The 25,067-nt window shown below is 44.4% G+C and overlaps 1 protein-coding gene across 3 annotated transcripts in view; it reads right to left on the reverse strand.

Moving 5' to 3' along the window:
• Window positions 1-234: 234 nt before the first annotated feature.
• Window positions 235-25,067, reverse strand: part of LOC139574493 (inositol polyphosphate 5-phosphatase OCRL-like) — a 33,958-nt gene continuing 9,125 nt past the window's right edge. For 2 of the 3 annotated variants that reach the window (XM_071399139.1, XM_071399137.1), the window contains 19 exons: window positions 23,411-23,605; window positions 22,831-23,098; window positions 22,304-22,453; window positions 21,731-21,832; window positions 21,228-21,342; window positions 20,938-21,054; window positions 20,413-20,594; window positions 19,938-20,049; window positions 19,520-19,629; window positions 18,384-18,519; window positions 18,017-18,127; window positions 17,438-17,603; window positions 16,562-16,797; window positions 13,762-13,785; window positions 7,314-7,433; window positions 6,887-6,971; window positions 4,422-4,549; window positions 4,080-4,191; window positions 235-3,722 (listed from right to left, as the gene is read on the reverse strand). In XM_071399139.1, coding sequence (XP_071255240.1) covers window positions 3,598-3,722; window positions 4,080-4,191; window positions 4,422-4,549; window positions 6,887-6,971; window positions 7,314-7,433; window positions 13,762-13,785; window positions 16,562-16,797; window positions 17,438-17,603; window positions 18,017-18,127; window positions 18,384-18,519; window positions 19,520-19,629; window positions 19,938-20,049; window positions 20,413-20,594; window positions 20,938-21,054; window positions 21,228-21,342; window positions 21,731-21,832; window positions 22,304-22,453; window positions 22,831-23,098; window positions 23,411-23,605 — 2,594 coding nt within the window. In that variant the 3' untranslated portion in view covers window positions 235-3,597. The remainder of the gene's footprint in view (window positions 3,723-4,079; window positions 4,192-4,421; window positions 4,550-6,886; window positions 6,972-7,313; window positions 7,434-13,761; window positions 13,786-16,561; window positions 16,798-17,437; window positions 17,604-18,016; window positions 18,128-18,383; window positions 18,520-19,519; window positions 19,630-19,937; window positions 20,050-20,412; window positions 20,595-20,937; window positions 21,055-21,227; window positions 21,343-21,730; window positions 21,833-22,303; window positions 22,454-22,830; window positions 23,099-23,410; window positions 23,606-25,067) is intronic. The other variant, XM_071399138.1, reaches the window with a different exon arrangement.

The following is a 25,067-nucleotide window of genomic DNA, read 5'->3' on the forward strand; positions in this document are numbered from 1 at the left end:
GAGATGAGGAGGAATGTTTCATCCAGGCGATGGATCTCTCCCAGCCCGCTGACTGGTCTAACTACAGGGGTTAGCGTCAGCAGCTGGACATTTGATATGGAGCAGACAAGTCAGCCATAGTAAGTATGTCACTTCTTTTTTTTCATGTTTTACAGGATAGAAAGGATTCCCAAAGGGCTGTTGAGTGTTTCACCTGTGAACAACTGGGTACACCAATAAAGAGGTAAGATAAAGTGTTTTTTTCATACATTATTTTATTTCAGTTAAATAAATAAAAAATACCAAAAACAGCTGTGCACATGTAGCATTATTACTAAACAGACCATTACAAAAGCCACAGTATGAAGGGGAGCAGAGCAGGAAAAGACAACACATGAAAACACAGACAGACCACAGATGAAGGGACAGCTAGGACAACATGAGTGTGGGCTGATCTCCCAATTTGAATATTAAATTCTGACAATATCTCTGCAGCTGGGGTTGACCTTGTCTCTGATGTAAAAGCTTTGTGTTGTGAATGAGATGACAATCTCAGAGATTCACTGTTCCTCCTCGGTTAGAGTCCGAGACAACAGGTAGTACCAATCCATCCAGGGCCAATCATGGTTTGGCAAAGCTAAGCGCTTAAGTCTATGACAACTCTGAAGAACGCTACAAGCGCATCTGGCCCATTTTAGAATGTACTGTACGGATGATTGCAGTCAGGAAGTTACATAAGACTTGGGCCTACTCCACTCAAAATCCTCTCTGGGTGAGAGCTGACAGAGACAACCAAACTGTTAAGTGCTTTGATTAACAGCCAGTCATTGTGTTAGCTACGAGATTATGCAATATTAAAACACTTTAAAACGTTGAATGCCTTTTCTGTAGTAGCCTGGACCTGTAGTAGCCTGGACCTGTAGTAGCCTAGACCTATAGTAGCCTGGACCTATAGTAGCCTGGACCTATAGTAGCCTGGACCTATAGTAGCCTGGACCTATAGTAGCCTGGACCTATAGTAGCCTGGACCTATAGTAGCCTGGACCTATAGTGTGTTTGGTGTTGGCAAATCTTCAATGCTGTCACACCTTACATGTGGCATGACAACCATAGAGGGGTTTGCTACAGCACATAAAGTATATGGAACCAGGCTCGTCCTTACAGTGCATGTCTGTTGACTAAGTAACAGGCTTTTTTGGCTAGATTACAGTACATGTCTGTTGACTAAGTAACAGGCTTTTCAGGCTAGATTAGTTGACTGGAGACATAAAAAAGGGAAACGTTTCCAGTGGAAACAAGTGTCATAGACCAACCGTGCCACACAACAGGCCAGCCAGGAGCTGTTTTGACACCTTATTACTAACGTTACTAGACGACAGTGTGGAAAACAAAGGGAAGAAACACTGTAGAAATGTCACAGCATTAGAGTTCCTCGTTTCACAACCATAACACGTTCCACGACAGCATTAGGGAAAAAACTGTTTTGTCTCAGCGGGGAGTAATGAACATCTAAATCCTGTTCAACCTGCACTGTAAAAAATGCTTTGCCACTGAAAAAAGTATTAGGGTGCGTCCGGAATGGCACCCTTTTCCCTATATAGCGCACTACTTTTGACCAGCGCTCTCTGGTCAAAAGTAGTGCATTATATAGGGTATAGGGTGCTACTTTAGATGAAACTCAGACAGTAAAACAGGGCATTATATTGTCTGAATCGACTGTGACAAGAAAGGCCCTTGCCTGAGCACACAGGCCCAATACAATGAGGCTCTAACCAGTATGAAGGCAGACAGCGAGGCAGACAACGAGGCTGAAGCGAGGAAAGAAAATATAAACAAGCATGAGGAAAAGTTAAACGATGGTACCTGCATGACCAACAAACAATACATACATATTGAACACACAGTTTGCACCACCATATTAAGAGGTGACAGCAGAGTAAAAAAAAACACAAGAGGTCAATGCGGACAGGAGAGGGACTGTTTGCAACAGTTAAGACATCGATGCCGTAGTGGGTTTGTCTTTGTTATGTTCTGTAGCACACTGTAGGGAGGGTTTTTCCCGGACTCAGATTAAAAGCCGACTCATTTTAGTCATGTAGCAGACACTCTTATCCAGAGCGACTTACAATTAGTGCATTCATCTTAAGATAGCTGGGTGAGACAACCACATTGAACCACTCTTGAACTAAAAAAAAGCATGCTCAATCGAGAATGTTACTCTCCAATAAGATGAATCTGGGTCTGAGAAACTGGCCCGTAGAATAGCATATACTGTACAAGCAGGAGGGATGACTGATCACTCTACTGTGAAGTTAGTGTGACTTGGGTTCAGAGTTGTAATGTACTTGAATGGAGAAATCAGCCTAACTCACGATAACACTCAAGATTAAAGTTACACACAATCCCCAACACACCTTCACTGATTTTGAACAGCACGTGTTTCAGTATGCCAGAAGCAAAAGGTAGGCTTGAACAACCATGGGCGGTCAAACAATATCCAAAATCTGGTCTCTTAAAACAAGTATGAAGTTGAAATAAACTCTAAAAGATGGTACAAAGTTATGTAAGGAAAAAATATAAATCATAAATAACATTTGTTTAAACCACAGCCCACTGACAGTTCTAACACATCTCCCAATATGTCTCCCAGATCCCAGAAAGGACTGCTCCGGATTGTCATCATTATCTTGTAGAAGAACGTCAAACTTCCTTGGTCGGTATTTCGGACAAGCAAGGATTCATTTAGTCTCTCGGTGTTCACCAGAAGTCTCTTGCGTCCAATATCACTACGTACCCATGGGTTGAATCGTTCACTCTGAGGTGTATCCACCAGGTAGAATGCGATCCAAATCTTCTGCACGACCCTCTATGTGTATCTTTAGTGTAACGTACTAACGGATCATCATTATCTTAGTATCTGTGGGTTCATACATACATATTGTACTTCCATTCAGAGTTCACATTCAAATCAGGTAAAAGGAGTCGTTTTGGCACGGAACAGTCCTCAGTGGGGGTTGAATGGGGCACGGAACAGTCCTCAGTGGGGGTTGAATGGGGCACGGAACAGTCCTCAGTGGGGGTTGAATGGGGCACGGTACAGTCCTCAGTGGGGGTTGAATGGGGCACGGAACAGTCCTCAGTGGGGGTTGAATGGGGCACGGTACAGTCCTCAGTGGGGGTTGAATGGGGCACGGAACAGTCCTCAGTGGGGGTTGAATGGGGCACGGAACAGTCCTCAGTGGGGGTTGAATGGGGCATGGGGGAGGGGTTGCCTGGAGAGTGGAGCGTCAGTTAGTTGACTGTTCACGGTCACTCCAAGCTGCCAACACCTAAACTCCTGGTCCTGCAGCCACACAATGAGCAAAGGTGAAAACTATGGGATTTGGTTAATGGTGATGGTTGTGAGTGACTGAAGTACAGCACTACAAAGGCTGGGGGCTGGGGCATTGATAAGAGTATGATAAGAGAGGGTCCCATATAATTGCACTGTTTGTTCTCCCACAACACAATCCACCATGGTCCCTTACACACATACATACACCTTGTGTCCACCAAAACCCCATTCCTCAGTCTGTCATCAAAAGGTCCAGGCTGTCTGATTCCCTGACCCCTGACCCCTCACTCCTCGTCCCCTCCCATGAGGAAGCCCAGAATGAAGTCGATGGCTCTCTGTCGGTCCTGCGCTGTCTGTCGGCCCACCATGTTGGGCGGGGGCCGGATGAGCAAGCTGGCAAAGAGGGTAGCTGGCATGGGGCACAGTGGAGGAGGTAGAGGAAGATGTGAGAAAGAGGCATTTCTAAAGCAACATGGGTTTAGAGCCGTTTCATTTCAATTCAGTCAGGATTCACTGAATTGAAACTAGACTTGAGAATTTCATTTCCTGAATTTATTGAATTGAAGTAGTATTGACTCTAAATCTGGGTCGTGTTCAGTATGGAAGATACGTTTTGAATTGGAGAGAAGCAGGGACATACTACTATATCTGAACATGTCCAATAAGAACACAGATATTTGCATTCCGTGGCATAACGCTTTGCTACAGTGTACCCTACTAAAAAAGCACATGTAGGTTATAGAAAATGTGGCCATGGGGAACTGACCTATGAGGTTGGCAGTGAGGTTGTTGTTGTGGGCATATTTCAGCAGCTCCTTGAGGAAGGCCATCAGGTAGCGGAAGACGTTGCGGTGAGCCCGGGGCAGCTGGGAGATCAACTGACAAAACAGCCCAGAGAAAAGACAGATGAGAACTACAACCAGCCCCTGTAGAGCCGAGAGGACAAACTATGTCTTGTGTTTTACAATGATTATACATATTAACTTTTTTGATTCAACAGAAGTCAATGACTCCTACTCATATCCATTTCCAGATTCATATAAATTGACTTTTATGTGGAAATATTTCATGTTAGGCCACCCTAAAATCGTAATTCAGTTCACTGCACCTGTTTGCAGAGGCGGCTGTCATGGGAGCAGTCCAGGCTGCGCTGGTAGAGCTCGTAACAGACCACTGGCTCAGGCAAAGCTTCCAGAAATATCAACAGGGCCTCGGCCACCGAGTGGTTACAACCAGCTGACACACACAGTCAGGGAACAGTCGGGCAGACAAAGTTGGGGGGACACAGATTTGTGGCCGAGGGTGGGTGTACAGTGTTTGAACTTGACTACATTGCTGTCATACTGTGCAGAATCCCTGATCTACAAATCCCCTTGAATCCTAAACAGCTACTCATTACGTGATGAAAATTAGCAATCAGTTCAAAGTGATCCCCTCAAACAAGCTGGTTGTGTGTGTGTTGGTGCATGAGCATACGTATGGACAAGAAGATTGCACACCGTACACCCCAACTAACACAGATATCATACTTCCTCCACACTGCTAATCTATGTGCCTTGGCACCAGTCTGTGTATAGCAGCCGCTTTATCGCAGTGACCCAACTAACTGTGTGGCATCTCAGTCACAGTGTCCTGTTACAGGGCTGGGCTTACTAGCGGATCAGGGCCAGGGGGGTTGGAATGACTGGGCTCATACGAGTAAGAATTACAGATGGAGTCAGGAATGACTGGGGACATATGAGTGAGGATACGGATGGAGTCAGGAATGACTGGGGACATACGAGTGAGGATACGGATGGAGTCAGGAATGACTGGGGACATATGAGTAAGAATTACGGATGGAGTCAGGAATGACTGGGGACATATGAGTAAGAATTACGGATGGAGTCAGGAATGACTGGGGACATACGAGTAAGGATACGGATGGAGTCAGGAATGACTGGGGACATATGAGTAAGAATTACAGATGGAGTCAGGAATGACTGGGGACATATGAGTAAGAATTACGGATGGAGTCAGGAATGACTGGGGACATACGAGTGAGGATACGGATGGAGTCAGGAATGACTGGGGACATATGAGTAAGAATTACGGATGGAGTCAGGAATGACTGGGGACATATGAGTAAGAATTACGGATGGAGTCAGGAATGACTGGGGACATACGAGTAAGGATACGGATGGAGTCAGGAATGACTGGGGACATATGAGTAAGAATTACAGATGGAGTCAGGAATGACTGGGGACATATGAGTGAGGATACGGATGGAGTCAGGAATGACTGGGGACATATGAGTGAGGATACGGATGGAGTCAGGAATGACTGGGGACATATGAGTGAGGATACGGATGGAGTCAGGAATGACTGGGGACATATGAGTGAGGATACGGATGGAGTCAGGAATGACTGGGGACATATGAGTGAGGATACGGATGGAGTCAGGAATGACTGGGGACATATGAGTGAGGATACGGATGGAGTCAGGAATGACTGGGGACATATGGGTGAGGATACGGATGGAGTCAGGAATGACTGGGGACATACGAGTAAGAATTACAGATGGAGTCAGGAATGACTGGGGACATACGAGTAAGAATTACAGATGGAGTCAGGAATGACTGGGGACATACGAGTGAGGATACGGATGGAGTCAGGAATGACTGGGGACATATGAGTAAGAATTACGGATGGAGTCAGGAATGACTGGGGACATATGAGTAAGAATTACGGATGGAGTCAGGAATGACTGGGGACATACGAGTAAGGATACGGATGGAGTCAGGAATGACTGGGGACATATGAGTAAGAATTACGGATGGAGTCAGGAATGACTGGGGACATACGAGTGAGGATTACAGATGGAGTCAGGAATGACTGGGGACATATGAGTAAGAATTACGGATGGAGTCAGGAATGACTGGGGACATATGAGTAAGAATTACGGATGGAGTCAGGAATGACTGGGGACATATGAGTAAGAATTACGGATGGAGTCAGGAATGACTGGGGACATACGAGTAAGGATACGGATGGAGTCAGGAATGACTGGGGACATACGAGTGAGGATACGGATGGAGTCAGGAATGACTGGGGACATATGAGTGAGGATACGGATGGAGTCAGGAATGACTGGGGACATATGAGTGAGGATACGGATGGAGTCAGGAATGACTGGGGACATATGAGTGAGGATACGGATGGAGTCAGGAATGACTGGGGACATATGAGTGAGGATACGGATGGAGTCAGGAATGACTGGGGACATATGAGTGAGGATACGGATGGAGTCAGGAATGACTGGGGACATATGAGTGAGGATACGGATGGAGTCAGGAATGACTGGGGACATATGAGTGAGGATACGGATGGAGTCAGGAATGACTGGGGACATATGAGTGAGGATACGGATGGAGTCAGGAATGACTGGGGACATATGAGTGAGGATACGGATGGAGTCAGGAATGACTGGGGACATATGAGTGAGGATACGGATGGAGTCAGGAATGACTGGGGACATATGAGTGAGGATACGGATGGAGTCAGGAATGACTGGGGACATATGAGTGAGGATACGGATGGAGTCAGGAATGCTGGTGTCCAGGCAGTCGATGACACTCTGCAGCTCCTCCTGCAGGCCCGGTGTCTGGAACAGGTCCTCCTGGAAGAACGGCAAGGAGTTTACAGGAGAATGTCGTTTTGAAATTACGTTGAAATAAGGGTAGGGTAGAATACTATTTACAGGTCTAGAATAGTGCCTAGAAGAGTTAGCCTGGAATACACTTCTTCAAACAGAAGTGACAATAGTGAAATGGAGTGGTATTCTGTTTGGATTCCTTGTTAACCACGGTTACCCCTCTAAGGAATATCTCATTCTGAAATTCATCCAAATTCATTGCAACAGCATTTCAGAATCTTCATAATTGGGATTAAAAACATACTCTGATGCCGTACGACCTAGAAATAAAAGTGCTTTGAACATTTCCTTTAACTATCCTCTCACCTGCTGGCAGGACATAGTAAAGAGGTGGTTCACCAGCAGCCACACCTCCTTGGGAATCTTTAAGGGCTTGTCCTCTGTGCCGGCACTGTCCACCATCAGGAAGCTCACCCTGGACTTCTCCTGAAGTAACACACAACATGTTAGAAACATAAGATACTATATTGAGAGAACCATCACAACATGTTAGAAACACAAGATACTATACTGAGAGAACCATCACAACATGTTAGAAACACAAGATACTATACTGAGAGAACCATCACAACATGTTAGAAACACAAGATACTATACTGAGAGAACCATCACAACATGTTAGAAACACAAGATACTATACTGAGAGAACCATCACAACATGTTAGAAACATAAGATACTATACTGAGAGAACCATCACAACATGTTAGAAACATAAGATACTATACTGAGAGAACCATCACAACATGTTAGAAACACAAGATACTATACTGAGAGAACCATCACAACATGTTAGAAACACAAGATACTATACTGAGAGAACCATCACAACATGTTAGAAACATAAGATACTGAGAGAACCATCACAACATGTTAGAAACATAAGATACTATACTGAGAGAACCATCACAACATGTTAGAAACATAAGATACTATACTGAGAGAACCATCACAACATGTTAGAAACATAAGATACTATACTGAGAGAACCATCACAACATGTTAGAAACATGAAGATACTATACTGAGAGAACCATCACAACATGTTAGAAACACAAGATACTATACTGAGAGAACCATCACAACATGTTAGAAACACAAGATACTATACTGAGAGAACCATCACAACATGTTAGAAACACAAGATACTATACTGAGAGAACCATCACAACATGTTAGAAACACAAGATACTATACTGAGAGAACCATCACAACATGTTAGAAACACAAGATACTATACTGAGAGAACCATCACAACATGTTAGAAACACAAGATACTATACTGAGAGAACCATCACAACATGTTAGAAACATAAGATACTATACTGAGAGAACCATCACAACATGTTAGAAACATAAGATACTATACTGAGAGAACCATCACAACATGTTAGAAACACAAGATACTATACTGAGAGAACCATCACAACATGTTAGAAACACAAGATACTATACTGAGAGAACCATCACAACATGTTAGAAACATAAGATACTATACTGAGAGAACCATCACAACATGTTAGAAACATAAGATACTATACTGAGAGAACCATCACAACATGTTAGAAACATAAGATACTATACTGAGAGAACCATCACAACATGTTAGAAACACAAGATACTATACTGAGAGAACCATCACAACATGTTAGAAACATAAGATACTATACTGAGAGAACCATCACAACATGTTAGAAACATAAGATACTATACTGAGAGAACCATCACAACATGTTAGAAACATAAGATACTATACTGAGAGAACCATCACAACATGTTAGAAACATAAGATACTATACTGAGAGAACCATCACAACATGTTAGAAACATAAGATACTATACTGAGAGAACCATCACAACATGTTAGAAACACAAGATACTATACTGAGAGAACCATCACAACATGTTAGAAACATAAGATACTATACTGAGAGAACCATCACAACATGTTAGAAACACAAGATACTATACTGAGAGAACCATCACAACATGTTAGAAACATAAGATACTGAGAGAACCATCACAACATGTTAGAAACATAAGATACTATACCACAGTACACTGAAGAAATGATGTGTCAGAGCACAGGCCTGATTCTGACACATAATCTCTATGGTTAGTAACATGACTGGAACCAGCTTCACCCAACTTTACCCGGTCGATTCATAAACTTACGAGCTGCTTAATTCCTAAGGAGGATTTGATTCATCCTGTGCCATCACCTTCAATACGATTTAAAGGTATCGCATTGATCAGAACGTTGATTCCATTCCTAAAATGATTACATAATATGGCACATTGCGTGTCATTTCAGGTATAGGGAACATATTAGAGCGGATTATCTCGAGGGTTGGATGTCGGGTCGTCTTGGAGGACAGTCATTTAACTGGGAGTGGATCACATCGTTTTGTATCTAGCTGAGAACAAGCGAGAGTGGGTCCAAAAATAACCTCTGGCAGTGGGGGTCACACATACGGATACACAAACTCACAGGACTGGAGTGGGACACCATGATAGCCTGCAGAGCCAATTACAATATCAAGAGCTAGGCCGAAGTTATTGTAAGTTAGAGAGCCTCTCAAAGTGCTACTGTTGTTCCTTAAGGGTATTTGAGTGCAGCTTCTAAGAAAGATGTAGCCTAGACTATGGTTAGGTAACCAGAAATAAAGGCTTTTACAGAACTCTATTACATCAGGCCCTGGATGTTGATTTGGGAGGTCTTAGTTTGTGGCCCTGCCATGAAAACTACATACAGTAAGGTGAACACTGCATGTAGCAGAGTAAAAACTTTGGAGAGCCACCCTCCTGTAGGTTAACTCCAATCCTGTTCCTGGAGAGCTACCCTCCTGTAGGTTTTAACTCCAACCCTGTTCCTGGAGAGCTACCCTCCTGTAGGTTTTAACTCCAACCCTGTTCCTGGAGAGCTACCCTCCTGTAGGTTAACTCCAATCCTGTTCCTGGAGAGCTACCCTCCTGTAGGTTAACTCCAACCCTGTTCCTGGAGAGCTACCCTCCTGTAGGTTTTAACTCCAACCCTGTTCCTGGAGAGCTACCCTCCTGTAGGTTTTAACTCCAACCCTGTTCCTGGAGAGTTACCCTCCTGTAGGTTTTAACTCCAACCCTGTTCCTGGAGAGCCACCCTCCTGTAGGTTAACTCCAACCCTGTTCCTGGAGAGCTACCCTCCTGTAGGTTTTAACTCCAACCCTGTTCCTGGAGAGCTACCCTCCTGTAGGTTTTAACTCCAACCCTGTTCCTGGAGAGCTACCCCTCCTGTAGGTTTTAACTCTAACCCTGTTCCTGGGGAGCCACCCTCCTGTAGGTTAACTCCAACCCTGTTCCTGGAGAGCTACCCTCCTGTAGGTTTTAACTCCAACCCTGTTCCTGGAGAGCTACCCTCCTGTAGGTTTTAGCTCCAACCTTGTTCCTGGAGAGCTACCCTCCTGTAGGTTTAAACTCCAACCCTGTTCCTGAAGAGCCAGGGGTCTCTTTCCAACCAAGATGCATGAAATGAGGAGAGAGGAGATTCAGCAATACTTGGAGGACAATGGAATTAAATAAAAAAGCTTATTTCTTGCTAAAAGTATAACCAACGAGTTTGGGCTTCTGGCCTTCATAAGGGTTTTGAAATACAGAGCATATAATATGCACTCAAGCACATTTAATGACAGTCTTATGGGGATATCAGATTGAGGACTAGTACAGCTACTACTACTGTAACAGGGACAGACAGGACACCACTGGGTCTAGAGACCTGTACTATAACTACTACTACTGTAACAGGGACAGACAGGACACCACTGGGTCTAGAGACCTGTACTATAACTACTACTACTGTAACAGGGACAGACAGGACACCACTGGGTCTAGAGACCTGTACTATAACTACTACTACTGTAACAGGGACAGACAGGACACCACTGGGTCTAGAGACCTGTACTATAACTACTACTACTGTAACAGGGACAGATAGGACACCACTGGGTCTAGAGACCTGTACTATAACTACTACTACTGTAACAGGGACAGACAGGACACCACTGGGTCTAGAGACCTGTACTATAACTACTACTACTGTAACAGGGAGAGATAGGACACCACTGGGTCTAGAGACCTGTACTATAACTACTACTACTGTAACAGGGACAGATAGGACACCACTGGGTCTAGAGACCTGTACTATAACTACTACTACTGTAACAGGGACAGACAGGACACCACTGGGTCTAGAGACCTGTACTATAACTACTACTACTGTAACAGGGACAGACAGGACACCACTGGGTCTAGAGACCTGTACTATAACTACTACTACTGTAACAGGGACAGACAGGACACCACTGGGTCTAGAGACCTGTACTATAACTACTACTACTGTAACAGGGACAGACAGGACACCACTGGGTCTAGAGACCTGTACTATAACTACTACTACTGTAACAGGGACAGACAGGACACCACTGGGTCTAGAGACCTGTACTATAACTACTACTACTGTAACAGGGACAGACAGGACACCACTGGGTCTAGAGACCTGTACTATAACTACTACTACTGTAACAGGGACAGATAGGACACCACTGGGTCTAGAGACCTGTACTATAACTACTACTACTGTAACAGGGACAGACAGGACACCACTGGGTCTAGAGACCTGTACTATAACTACTACTACTGTAACAGGGACAGACAGGACACCACTGGGTCTAGAGACCTGTACTATAACTACTACTACTGTAACAGGGACAGACAGGACACCACTGGGTCTAGAGACCTGTACTATAACTACTACTACTGTAACAGGGACAGACAGGACACCACTGGGTCTAGAGACCTGTACTATAACTACTACTACTGTAACAGGGACAGACAGGACACCACTGGGTCTAGAGACCTGTACTATAACTACTACTACTGTAACAGGGACAGACAGGACACCACTGGGTCTGGAGACCTGTACTATAACTACTACTACTGTAACAGGGACAGACAGGACACCACTGGGTCTAGAGACCTGTACTATAACTACTACTACTGTAACAGGGACAGACAGGACACCACTGGGTCTAGAGACCTGTACTATAACTACTACTACTGTAACAGGGACAGACAGGACACCACTGGGTCTAGAGACCTGTACTATAACTACTACTACTGTAACAGGGACAGATAGGACACCACTGGGTCTAGAGACCTGTACTATAACTACTACTACTGTAACAGGGACAGACAGGACACCACTGGGTCTAGAGACCTGTACTATAACTACTACTACTGTAACAGGGACAGATAGGACACCACTGGGTCTAGAGACCTGTACTATAACTACTACTACTGTAACAGGGACAGATAGGACACCACTGGGTCTAGAGACCTGTACTATAACTACTACTACTGTAACAGGGACAGACAGGACACCACTGGGTCTAGAGACCTGTACTATAACTACTACTACTGTAACAGGGACAGACAGGACACCACTGGGTCTAGAGACCTGTACTATAACTACTACTACTGTAACAGGGACAGACAGGACACCACTGGGTCTAGAGACCTGTACTATAACTACTACTACTGTAACAGGGACAGACAGGACACCACTGGGTCTAGAGACCTGTACTATAACTACTACTACTGTAACAGGGACAGACAGGACACCACTGGGTCTAGAGACCTGTACTATAACTACTACTACTGTAACAGGGACAGACAGGACACCACTGGGTCTAGAGACCTGTACTATAACTACTACTACTGTAACAGGGACAGACAGGACACCACTGGGTCTAGAGACCTGTACTATAACTACTACTACTGTAACAGGGACAGACAGGACACCACTGGGTCTAGAGACCTGTACTATAACTACTACTACTGTAACAGGGACAGACAGGACACCACTGGGTCTAGAGACCTGTACTATAACTACTACTACTGTAACAGGGACAGACAGGACACCACTGGGTCTAGAGACCTGTACTATAACTACTACTACTGTAACAGGGACAGACAGGACACCACTGGGTCTAGAGACCTGTACTATAACTACTACTACTGTAACAGGGACAGACAGGACACCACTGGGTCTAGAGACCTGTACTATAACTACTACTACTGTAACAGGGACACAGGACACCACTGGGTCTAGAGACCTGTACTATAACTACTACTACTGTAACAGGGACAGACAGGACACCACTGGGTCTAGAGACCTGTACTATAACTACTACTACTGTAACAGGGACAGACAGGACACCACTGGGTCTAGAGACCTGTACTATAACTACTACTACTGTAACAGGGACAGATAGGACACCACTGGGTCTAGAGACCTGTACTATAACTACTACTACTGTAACAGGGACAGACAGGACACCACTGGGTCTAGAGACCTGTACTATAACTACTACTACTGTAACAGGGACAGACAGGACACCACTGGGTCTAGAGACCTGCAGTGACTGAAGCCCTTAGTTTATTTTTGGATCCCAAAACAGCATGTAAAATGGACCATTGTTTTGTCTGAACCAATGTGCTTCCCTAATCCAGAACACGAGGTCCTGTATATATTTGGTCAATTTCAGCTGTTTTTATGTCAAATCAGAAAAGCAAAATTACTTGACTAGAACCCGGGTTGCCTATATCGCTGAGCAACAGCAGGGCATCAGACTAGCCTCACAGTGGAGAGTGGGACACCATAGAAATAAAACAACTCTAACTATTCTATTTCTATGGTGGACACACCATGTAGAATGTACCTTTTCCATGTAGCTGTCCTCTCCCTTTGCCCCCAGCAGCCCCCAGCACAGCAGTGAAGAGTTGGAAAGGAATGATCAAGGCAATGAGAGGCAATGAGGGAAGAGACAGAAAGAAGAGAGAACAGAGGAGACACTGTAGACAGGAGATAATGCATAACCACCAAGGAGTCAGGAAGATAATGATAGGCTGTGTTAAAGGTGCAATCTGTAGGTCATTTCTGATTTCAAAAAAGTATTGTCCCGGGCTGCCAAGACTGGGAGAGGGTCTTTATGCGAGTGTATTACACACTGATTGTAGTGTGTTTTTGTTTCAGCATTGATTTCTTGAGCATTTCAGGGGGTCAAAAAGTTACAGATTGAACCTTTAAAATTGAATTTTCCACCCAAATGTACCCGTGCAGAGTCAAACAGAATGACATTAGAATAGTGACAGTGGAAGCAAGAGATCATTTGAAATGGATCATATAAACATAGAATACTAATCTAACTAAGGGCAAGGTGGATATAGATAGCCCATGTAAAATAACAATATGGAGAAATGCATGGACAGACTTTTTGTATTATAAAGTAGACCCGAGTATATGACTAGCCTAGACTTAGTCAATAATCCCAATGTTTCAGGAAAACCCTTCTGACATTTGTACACACTAATTGCCACTTCCTTATCCCCTTGGGGATTCTAAACACAGCCACAGGTTGAGACATTCTCTCTGCATCAATGGACAAATATCTAGACCAAATCTATGTACTCTTCAACACCAGTCTGAGGCCTGCTGCAGTGTTAGCTGCTTTTCATTTCTTACCTATTTAGAGGGTTTAGGGTTAGGGAAGCCAAGTTTAGCGGACTCTCATGCCAAAAGTGTCATGGAGAAACACAACTATCTGCCATTGCGGCCTTCAATGACTAAAGAAGTATATAAAAAAATTGACCTTGTATTGACTGTTCAACTTATCCTGCATGAACACTAAATGTATTGACTGTTCAACTAATCCTGCATGAACACTAAATGTATTGACTGTTCAACTAATCCTGCATGAACACTAAATGTATTGACTGTTCAACTAATCCTGCATGAACACTAAATGTATTGACTGTTCAACTAATCCTGCAATGAACACTATTTAAATGGCCCTTCAATATACACTGCTCAAAAAAATAAAGGGAACACTAAAATAACACATCCTAGATCTGAATGAATGAAATATTCTTATTAAATACTTTTTTCTTTACATAGTTGAATGTGCTGACAACAAAATCACACAAAAATTATCAATGGAAATCAAATTTATCAACCCATGGAGGTCTGGATTTGGAGTCACACTCAAAATTAAAGTGGAAAACCACACTACAGGCTGATCCAACTTTGATGTAATGTCCTTAAAACAAGTCAAAATGAGGCTCAGTAGTGTGTGTGGCCTCCACGTGCCTGTATGACCTCCCTACAACGCCTGGGCATGCTCCTGATGAGGTGGCGGATGGTCTCCTGAGGGATCTCCTGCCAGACCTGGACTAAAGCATCCTCCAACTCCTGGACAGTCTGTGGTGCAACGTGGCGTTGGTGGATGGATCGAGACATGATGTCCCAGATGTGCTCAATTGGATTCAGGTCTGGGGAACGGGCGGGCCAGTCCATAGCATCAATGCCTTCCTCTTGCAGGAACTGCTGACACACTCCAGCCACATGAGGTCTAGCATTGTCTTGCATTAGGAGGAACCCAGGGCCAACCGCACCAGCATATGGTCTCACAAGGGGTCTGAGGATCTCATCTCGGTTCCTAATGGCAGTCAGGCTACCTCTGGCGAGCACATGGAGGGCTGTGCGGCCCCCCAAAGAAATGCCACCCCACACCATGACTGACCCACCGCCAAACCGGTCATACTGGAGGATGTTGCAGGCAGCAGAACATTCTCCACGGCGTCTCCAGTCTCTGTCACGTCTGTCACATGTGCTCATGTGCTCAGTGTGAACCTGCTTTCATCTGTGAAGAGCACAGGGCGCCAGTGGCGAATTTGCCAATCTTGGTGTTCTCTGGCAAATGCCAAACGTCCTGCACAGTGTTGGGCTGTAAGCACAACCCCCACCAGTGGACGTCGGGCCCTCATACCACCCTCATGGAGTCTGTTTCTGACTGTTTGAGCAGACACATGCACATTTGTGGCCTGCTGGAGGTCATTTTGCACGGCTCTGGCAGTGCTCCTCCTGCTCAAAGGCGGAGGTAGCGGTCCTGCTGCTGGGTTGTTGCCCTCCTACGGCCTCCTCCACGTCTCCTGATGTACTGGCCTGTCTCCTGGTAGCGCCTCCATGCTCTGGACACTACGCTGACAGACACAGCAAACCTTCTTGCCACAGCTCGCATTGATGTGCCATCCTGGATGAGCTGCACTACCTGAGCCACTTGTGTGGGTTGTAGACTCCGTCTCATGCTACCACTAGAGTGAAAGCACCGCCAGCATTCAAAAGTGACCAAAACATCAGCCAGGAAACATAGGAACTGAGAAGTGGTCTGTGGTCACCACCTGCAGAACCACTCCTTTATTGGGGGTGTCTTGCTAATTGCCTATAATTTCCACCTGTTGTCTATTCCATTTGCACAACAGCATGTGAAATGTAATGTCAATCAGTGTTGCTTCCTAAGTGGACAGTTTGATTTCACAGAAGTGTGATTGACTTGGAGTTACATTGTGTTGTTTAAGTGTTCCCTTTATTTTTTTGAGCAGTGTATATATCACTCCTATCCTACCTTGAACGTATCCCTTCCTGTTTGCTACAGCAACTTCACATTAGCTAGTTCCACTCACCAGGTCGATGAGCTTGGTGATGGGGACCTCCCGGATGGGCTTCTTTATGTGGCACAGGGTCTCCAGCGAGGTACCGAAGCAGCTGGGCAGGTAGTTGCCTGAGATGGTGATGAAATAGTCCTTGCCTCGGTCCAGGTGCAGCACCAGGATGTCTTCGATGGCGTCCTCTCCCAAGTTGAGCAGCGTCACCGTGTCCTTGCTCACGTACACATCCAGGAAGATCTCTAAAGTTTCGTCTGGTGGGGAGAGACCGCGAAGGGAAGTGTTCATTAGGGTATGCCATTGACAACAATTTGTAATAAAAGTAGACATGAGCGTTTCTTATTGAACAAATCCAGGTAGGATTTGTTTCAGTCTGTTTTCTTGGGTTTTGGTGCCTCAACAACACAGCCCTGGTGGTATGATAAAAGATGAAGGATACTATTGAGAACAGTACATACATAGCTACAATGGGTTACAACAGAGTAGAGATGCTATACAAATGCATTTTTCAGTCCAGTTGTGAAACAATCCCTAGTCCCTAGGAACCTTATATAAATCTTAAAAGGAATGTATTTGATAGGTAGGCCTGTAAACAATATGGTAGCAGCTCCATGCCCTCTGACAGGCTTGGTAGGACTTCAAGCATATTACTGTATACCTAAAAAGAAAAACATTCAGATTCTCTACAAGTGTTTAAAGAGTAGGGGCTAGCGGTTGTTTCTGGACCGGGCCTTCCTTTTCCCTCTTCCAGGAGATTATTCAACTGAATGATCAGTGAATCTTTAGATCCTCAGATCAGTGAAATCCCACCAAGGAAGGAGCAAAGGATACACTGTGAAAGTATCCCAGCACGCAGGGCGTGTGACTGCCTGGCTGAAAGTGAAGGGGACTTACTGGGCTCTAGGAAGCCTTCGCTGGGCTCAGCGCGGAGCCAGTTCTTGCAGTACTGCAAGTCGTTGAGCTTGGGGATGAAGACAAAGTGGCAGGCGACCTGCCCGTCGTTAGAGATCACAAAACTCTCCCGCTGCAGCTGGCGGAACTTGACGTCCTTAAAGGTGAACTATGGGAGGCGAGGGAGAGATGGAGAGGAGGGGAGAGAAAGAGAGAGGTTGAGAGGAGGACAGACTCACAGACATTGTTATAGTAAGCCAGAGTGCAAGAATGTTTGTTTGATCTATGCAGTAGATTGTTTGAAATGCAAATAGATCCCCATACCATTCTACACCTGCAAAGTAACTCAAGCATCTTGGCAGACTTGTCCATTTTCTTAGGCTATCATTTTCCATCAGGATTTTAAATCACAAGTCCCTGACTCAATACTTGCTGTCTTGGTATCAACATGACTATGTACCTTACTTAATGACAATCACTGACAAAACAGACTTATTGATCTGACACAAAATATCAGGGGGGAGGAAATGCTGGACAGGAAATCAATAAGATGAGAATCATGTCTCTGTTCTGTCGACTCACCTCTCTGTGGGTCAGTGCCAGAGACGGGAGGAATTCGTTCTCCATCCTGTCCATCATGCGCACGATCTCCTCAAAGACTTTCTTGTGGCGCGCCTCGTTCACCACCTTCACCTGTGACACACACAAATAGAATTTCTCGATCCAACAACGATTCATTCAATATAGCATAAAGCACGCTACTCAAGAATAAACTTATATTTTATGATCCTCAATGAGCTGTATAGTATGTTAAAGGTATGTGTATTTTACTAAATGGACTCCTTGTGAATTGTGAATGTCAGGTTTCCCTTGACTGTCTCGACCTCAATCAGTCAGATGTGATTTCCAGATGCTGACAGGCAGTGTAGTGTGTTTACATGATCCTCACCCCGACACTGAAGAGGGAGCTGACAGGCTTGTGGTCGCTGGTCTTCAGTTCCATGTGACTCCTGTAGTGGAGCTGCTTCACATTACTGCCCCTCCACAGGATCCGATCGCACCACGCTGGGACACGACACTTCCCACTGCAGGAGAACCCCAGAGAAAAAGACAGGGGGTTTAGACACGGGGTCAGCTGTTCATTCGGCACCAAATGAAAGATAGCAGATTGAAACAGTGATTGACAACGTGGACTAGTCCAATAAGGCAGTGGTTCCCAAACTGTGTGGCACGCCGCCACTAGGGGTCGGCAGGGGGGCAAGGAGGCCAGTAATAGTAGAATGCACGAGGTGCAATTTCGAAATTGGGTAGTGCATCATCAATTCCTCTTGTCATGTCAGTCATTGCATACCATACAGAGCTTTTTATAACTTGGCAGAAATGTCTAGAACAACAAGAAGGTTTTTTAGCCCATAGATATTGTAATTTTTTTGTCACTCAAATATCACATGAATACACATTAGACATGCCAACATTTATAGAATTGCAAGAAAATGTGCTTTAAAACTGCAGTGTTCTTTGCACCATGACAAAATGTGTAGAATTGCAGGAAGTAAGCTTTAAAGCTGCTAAATCCTCTCCACCAATAAGAGGGGTTGAACAGTTTATATCATGAACAGTGCTTGTGCTGAAGGAGGAGTGAAAACATTTGGGAACCCTTGCAATAAGGAACAGTCATTTTAGTTTCCGTTACAAATGTTCAGTTAAATGCCACACAACCCAGTGTTTCCCTAAATACCCTAGATTTCCAGGTAAGTCACATACTCCCCCCAAAAAACTTCCTGGGTCTTTTCAAGTTATTTAGGCAGTGGGGAACAAAGCTGCTTAGGGGGCCCGGCCCACCTCGTCAATATTGGAGAGAATGGTTGGAAATCTGACTTTTCAGGTTTGATCTTACCAGGTATGTTAACATGAATAATCAAGGTGCTATGGCATATGAGGATTAGCCTACACAGGGTATATCCTTTGCACTCAGTTGGGTGGAGGGTGGGGGGATAATAGCAGACACATCAAACTACAAAACTCTATGGGTGTTCTAGAAGTATGTGATTGGTGGGAAAGGAATCAGGATCAGTGGTATTTTACCTAGAGTCCCAGCGGTCCGTCTTGGCGTCATACTTGTACGTGGGCATGAAATTGATCTCTCCCTCCATGAAGTCTGTGAAAGCTCGCTTGTTCTGTCTCTGGATATTTAGCTTCACACAGAGGCAGGAGGGGAAATATACCAACAACACATTATTCAGAGACAGACAGAGGAACTCCAGTATTTATAACCCTTTAAACAACCAGAAAAAAGAGGAAATGAGGAGCACACAAAAGTCCTAACTCCACTGTACAAATCCAGCTTTGTTATATTCAATGTCTTTCTTTTTGTTGTTGTGCAGAACTTTAAAATGCCAACATGACTTCAAGCAGTATTAGTTCATTCGTATTTTAATATAAAAAAAAATGTAAAAACATTGACAACGGACTAGATAACAGATGTGTGTGTGTGTATTCTCACCTGGTCATACTCCTGCAGTTTCCTCAGTTGGTTGTGGGAGATGAGCTGTTTGACCTCAGCTGCATCGTACACAAACAACCGGTAGTTCAGATCTCCTACCCAGATCACTACACTGGACCACAGAATGGATGAAGAGTTATGTATTGTAACACAACAGCAAGTAAACAGTCTTACAGTAATACCATACGTTTACACATTAGACTGTATGAAAAAAAACTGTGACATGGTTACACTATTTTACAGTTAAATGATATGTTGAAATGCCGAACTATTACCTGAGAATGTCTCTCTCTGGGATTTAATTACATTAGCACCAAAGAATTCCATCTATAATAGTAATGACTACTGTAAGCCCCTTGATCCTGAAATACATAGTATTACTGAGAATACATGGCTAATGCACTAAGTGGTATGCTAGTGTAGACATTGGAACAAGGCCTATGACTCTACAGTATGGGTCTTGGAGGGGACTGACTCGTGTTTGACGATATTGAGGGGAGGGTGGTCTAGCATGTGGAAGCTCATGCGGGCACAGATGTCTTTGTAGTCCTGGTTCCTCCTCTCAAAGTCCTCGACGTGGGCCGCCAGGTGGGAGTTGACAAAGCAGAAGCTGGTGTTGTGGAACACAAAGCGCACCGCCACACCTCCCTTGTTGCCCTGGAAGGAGAAAAGAAAACATTGTATGTTGACTGACTGATTGATTTGTTTGTTTAGTAAAGCATCTTGCAACAGATGCTCAGCCCGTATGGGTTTAAAGGACACGTGTTATATGAAAAACTATACCGTTTAGAGTATATGAGCATAATAATACAATACTTTGCAGTAGCAGTATATTATTGTGGTATTCAAATATCTCATTCACATTATGTCTATGTTCTGTGTACCAAACGTATCTATAAATGTCAAAGTTATAAAGTTATGATGTTATTAAGTCGTAAAGTTAATGGGAGCAAAAGGCAAACACAAGCACTTCCTCTTAGTTGACTTGACTCGTTCGTACCATTTTTCCCATGATACCAGTTCCCACGTGCTCCGCCGCAACCTCTTTAATGTGATTCTTGTGCACCTTGTTGACAAACACCACCAGCATCATGCCCACTAGTCGGATGGTACGCACCTGGGGAGACAGAAGCATCCACATCCAAATTCTATCAGTCTATTATGAACTAAAGATGTCCTTTTATCAACATCTACTGCTCTCAGTGTGTAATTACAATAACGTAATATTGTAGTTGATTAAACCATTTGTGTTTTCCACTGAAGATGAGAAGAGTGCGCTCATTGACTCACCATCTTGTACTTGGCTTTGGGGTGGAGACTTCTCTCCACAGCCTCCACCCACAGCTGCTCCTTAGAGGAGTCAAGATAGAAGAAGGCCTCCGTGCTCAGGTCCAGCTCCTGGAAACTACGGCACCCAGAATGCACAGGGAAATCAGCGCGGTAGTTCCAATGTTTGGGAAATTGCTCAAAATCACTCTTTATAGTATGTAATGAACTGTCTAGTTTACAACTAGCAACGTCCATCCATCATTAATGATGTGGAATTAAGAGGATCCAATTCAGAAAAGTATGTTAGATCCACAACTCTGGGTCGTATTTACTAGGCAACAAACAGAAGAAAACGGACTGAAGCAGAAGGGACTACCTGAAGTTGTCCAATAAGAAACGCTTGTCTTCATTTTCCGTTGCAAAACATTTTTGTAACGGTTTGCACTGATGAATACGACCCAGGTTCATTCCTTCATACATGCTGTGTAGAAGACATTGGGTACTCAGATAAACGTGTCACTGACCCCAGAGCGTAGACGTCAGGGGGTTCTAGCGAACAACACAGCCAGGGCTCTAGACTGCTGTCTGGAGACTGGCCATTCACATTCCATGTTCCAGAAAATAATCTGAAACACACAAAACACTCGTATATAGACATTCACATACTTATGTGGACAGAAACATGTGTGAGTTTAGTGCTAGAGTGTAGCCTGATAAGGGTTACAACTAAGAATAAGAACTTACAGCTCAGTGAGTAAAAGTTGGCTTAGACACTTTTAGTTCAACCCAGGACCCTGCACATTTTGAAAATGAACCACGGAAAAACTAGACTACAGAAAAATGTAGAATAACTGCTGCTATAACCCACTTTCAATGGATCTCCTCAAGTTTCTGGCCAGACTCACAAGTGGCTACTGCAGGGGAGCATATGTAATGGAGCTGGTTCAATGAACAACTCTTGTGATGTTACCTTGGCTGAGACCTGAAGACTTGCATCATCTCCACAAGCTAATGTGGTCACACAGGAGGCCCAGGTTCGAACCCAGTCGGTGACTCACTGCCCCACCCACCATCCACACAAACCCATGGACAGTCACCTGAAGTCCTTGATGTCTACGTACTCCTCCTCCTTCTTGGCCAGGCGGTGTTTGATGAGGTACTCTCTCTGGCTGGCCTGAGTGGAGAACATGGCGTTCCGCATGCTGTTGGGGCTGTCACTCCACGAGGTGGGCCGGTCAACACTAAGACTACAACATCAGGTGAGGATGAGTCATTCCCACAGTTATTCCATTACATAATTTTTCAGGTAGGGTGTGATGTAAAGGCTACAAATCAAGATCTAGGCCACCGAAATTATAAATAGAGGCCCTTTGACACCAAATGAGCCCCACAGTGAAGGTGTCATAATACCCATAAAACCTAGCGGTCAAACAAGGAAATGGTTCCATTAGTTTTTCTATTCATTTTTCCCATAGGGGATTTGATAAACACTTAAAATAAGGGCTATATTTCGTTTAGGCTTAACCTGGTGTGACGTTTTGATAACCATGTAAATCTCTCTAGGACAAGGTGACTTTTATCAAAATGCTAATTACTATGGGACGGTCCTACTGGTAACACTCACTCTGTTTTGGCAGGCGTGATGAAGGCGGCATCTTTAGCCTGTATGGACGAAACTCTGTCTTTGGAAGGGGGGATGGGCGTGGGTGGGAGAGGATTGGAGGGAGTGTAGGAGCCTTTACGGGGAGGCAGAGGGGGAACTGGAGGAGCTTCCCGGGGGGGCCCGATGCCATTCTGCTGGTTCTTCTTCTCCTCCACTTTGAGGGAATGATTGAAGTTGTCCTCGAAGCCAAAGTCTATGGCCAGAGAAAGAGCTGGGTCCTGTCTGTCAGCTGAGACAGAGGAGAGATTCATATGTGAGAAACCTTGTGACATTCACTGTATCATTCAACCGTCATATGCAACAAGTGTCTAGGATTCACACCTGACCTCTTGACTGTAATGTGTGCTGATGTCTGGTAACTATCTGGTGCAAAATGGCTGCAGTAGCATCACCCAGCTGGGTGTTGGACATTGGTTCTGGATAAGGTTAAGTTTCTCCATACAATGTCAAGAGCTTTGAGAATCTGGAAAAGCTCTCTATAAAATGCAATCAATTTTAATTTCTTCATTCAATTTGACCAATATTATCCATGTATCCATACCTGTGCCGGTCTGGTTGGCTGAAGAGCTGTTGTTGAGGTTGGGAGGCGGTGGCGGTATGCCGGTGGGCTTGGTGTGAGAGTTGACAGCTTTGTGGATCCCTCTCTGAGGAGGGATGGGTGGGACTGGGGCAGAGACTTTGCAGGGAGCCGGCATGATAGGATCCATCGCTTTGATTTGCGTGCTTTTGGACTCGACTGTGGAAAAGTTGGCAGCGCTGGATCACTCAATCAAGAGACAGAGCTACTCTGTGAGTTACATGAGACAGCATTTCTCTACACGTTGCAAACTGCAAATGTGTATAGCAACCTAATACGAGTGCCAAGAATGATCTCATAGATTACAGTAAATATAGGTTGTTTTTTGCAGAGCTAAAGAGAAATGCAATACAATGACAATAGCACTACAACACTCCCTTCGAAGGATCACACCCATTGTTCTATACACCTCCATCTTGTTTCTATTGACCTTTCACAATACAAATACTACTAGAGATAAAATGTTAGGGAAATGAGGCAACACCCAGCACAACAAGGCTGTTAGAGAGAAAGAGGTTGTGTCCCAAATGGCACCCTATTCCCTATAAAGTGCACTACTTTTGACCAGGGACATAGGAAATAGGGTGCCATTTGGGAAGCAGCCTCAGCCTGTGGTAATGGGGTTACACTGTCTCAATCATTAACCAGCGATGCCAAGGCAACGGTTCGACATTTCAAAAACTGTTACTGTCCCCAATCAAGCCAAACTGCTTGGGGACCTATATTTAAAATAGGTAGCCTATTCCTTTCAATATTCCAGGAGTGGGTGTTGTAAATGAGGTCATAATCATTAAGAAATGTAATGGATTTTCTATATTTTTAGCACTTTTGGGGGGGGGTGAAACATTAGTCTATATACAATGCATCTATAACAGAGTAGTGATGGGACACAGTCAGGGCTCTACAGTGAGACCATTTTACTCGCTTATGCGCCTAAATATTTTGTTGTTTAACCTGGAATGTTAATTTAGGAGCACCAGTGCGCTTAGAAGAATGAAGGATTCTATCTATAATACCGTTCATATTTTTAATTGTGCTCCTAAATGTCTTTGTGTGTGCCTACATTTTTCAACATACACGCACACATGCACCTTGTAAAAAAAGTCAGCGTAGAGCCCTGCCAGTCTTTTAACTGTGGCATATTATATGAAGACAGTGGACACCAATATTAATTTGATACGAGTAATCTCATTTAGATAAGCCACAATCCACATCAACCACAGTCAAAACTAAATCAAAAGACACAGCTACAGGAGATTATCACCTGTGGCTCTGGTAACTCAACGTCAGAGATAGGACGTACCAGTAGGTACTGTGGCACTGCCACCTTGAAAGGGGCATCTGACCGTAAACATAGCTGAGGAATGTAACAGGTAGACATAGGTGAAACGTGAGAGAAGAGGACGTAGGGGGAAACTACTAAGGAGTGGAAGTCAGTCACCCTGGGGAAATAAATACATGTTGGATGAGTTCATGAATAATACATGCACTAGTGAGTAAGGACGTCTGTAGGGTACAGTAGTGTTGAGCAGAGATAGTCAGAGAAAGAGAGAAGCAAGAGAGAGAGCGTGAGCCTACGAGAGACTGAGAGCGTGAGCCTACGAGAGACTGAGAGCGCGAG

This window comes from Salvelinus alpinus, chromosome 4, assembly GCF_045679555.1.
Source record: "Salvelinus alpinus chromosome 4, SLU_Salpinus.1, whole genome shotgun sequence".
Taxonomy (NCBI): Eukaryota; Metazoa; Chordata; class Actinopteri; order Salmoniformes; family Salmonidae; genus Salvelinus; species Salvelinus alpinus.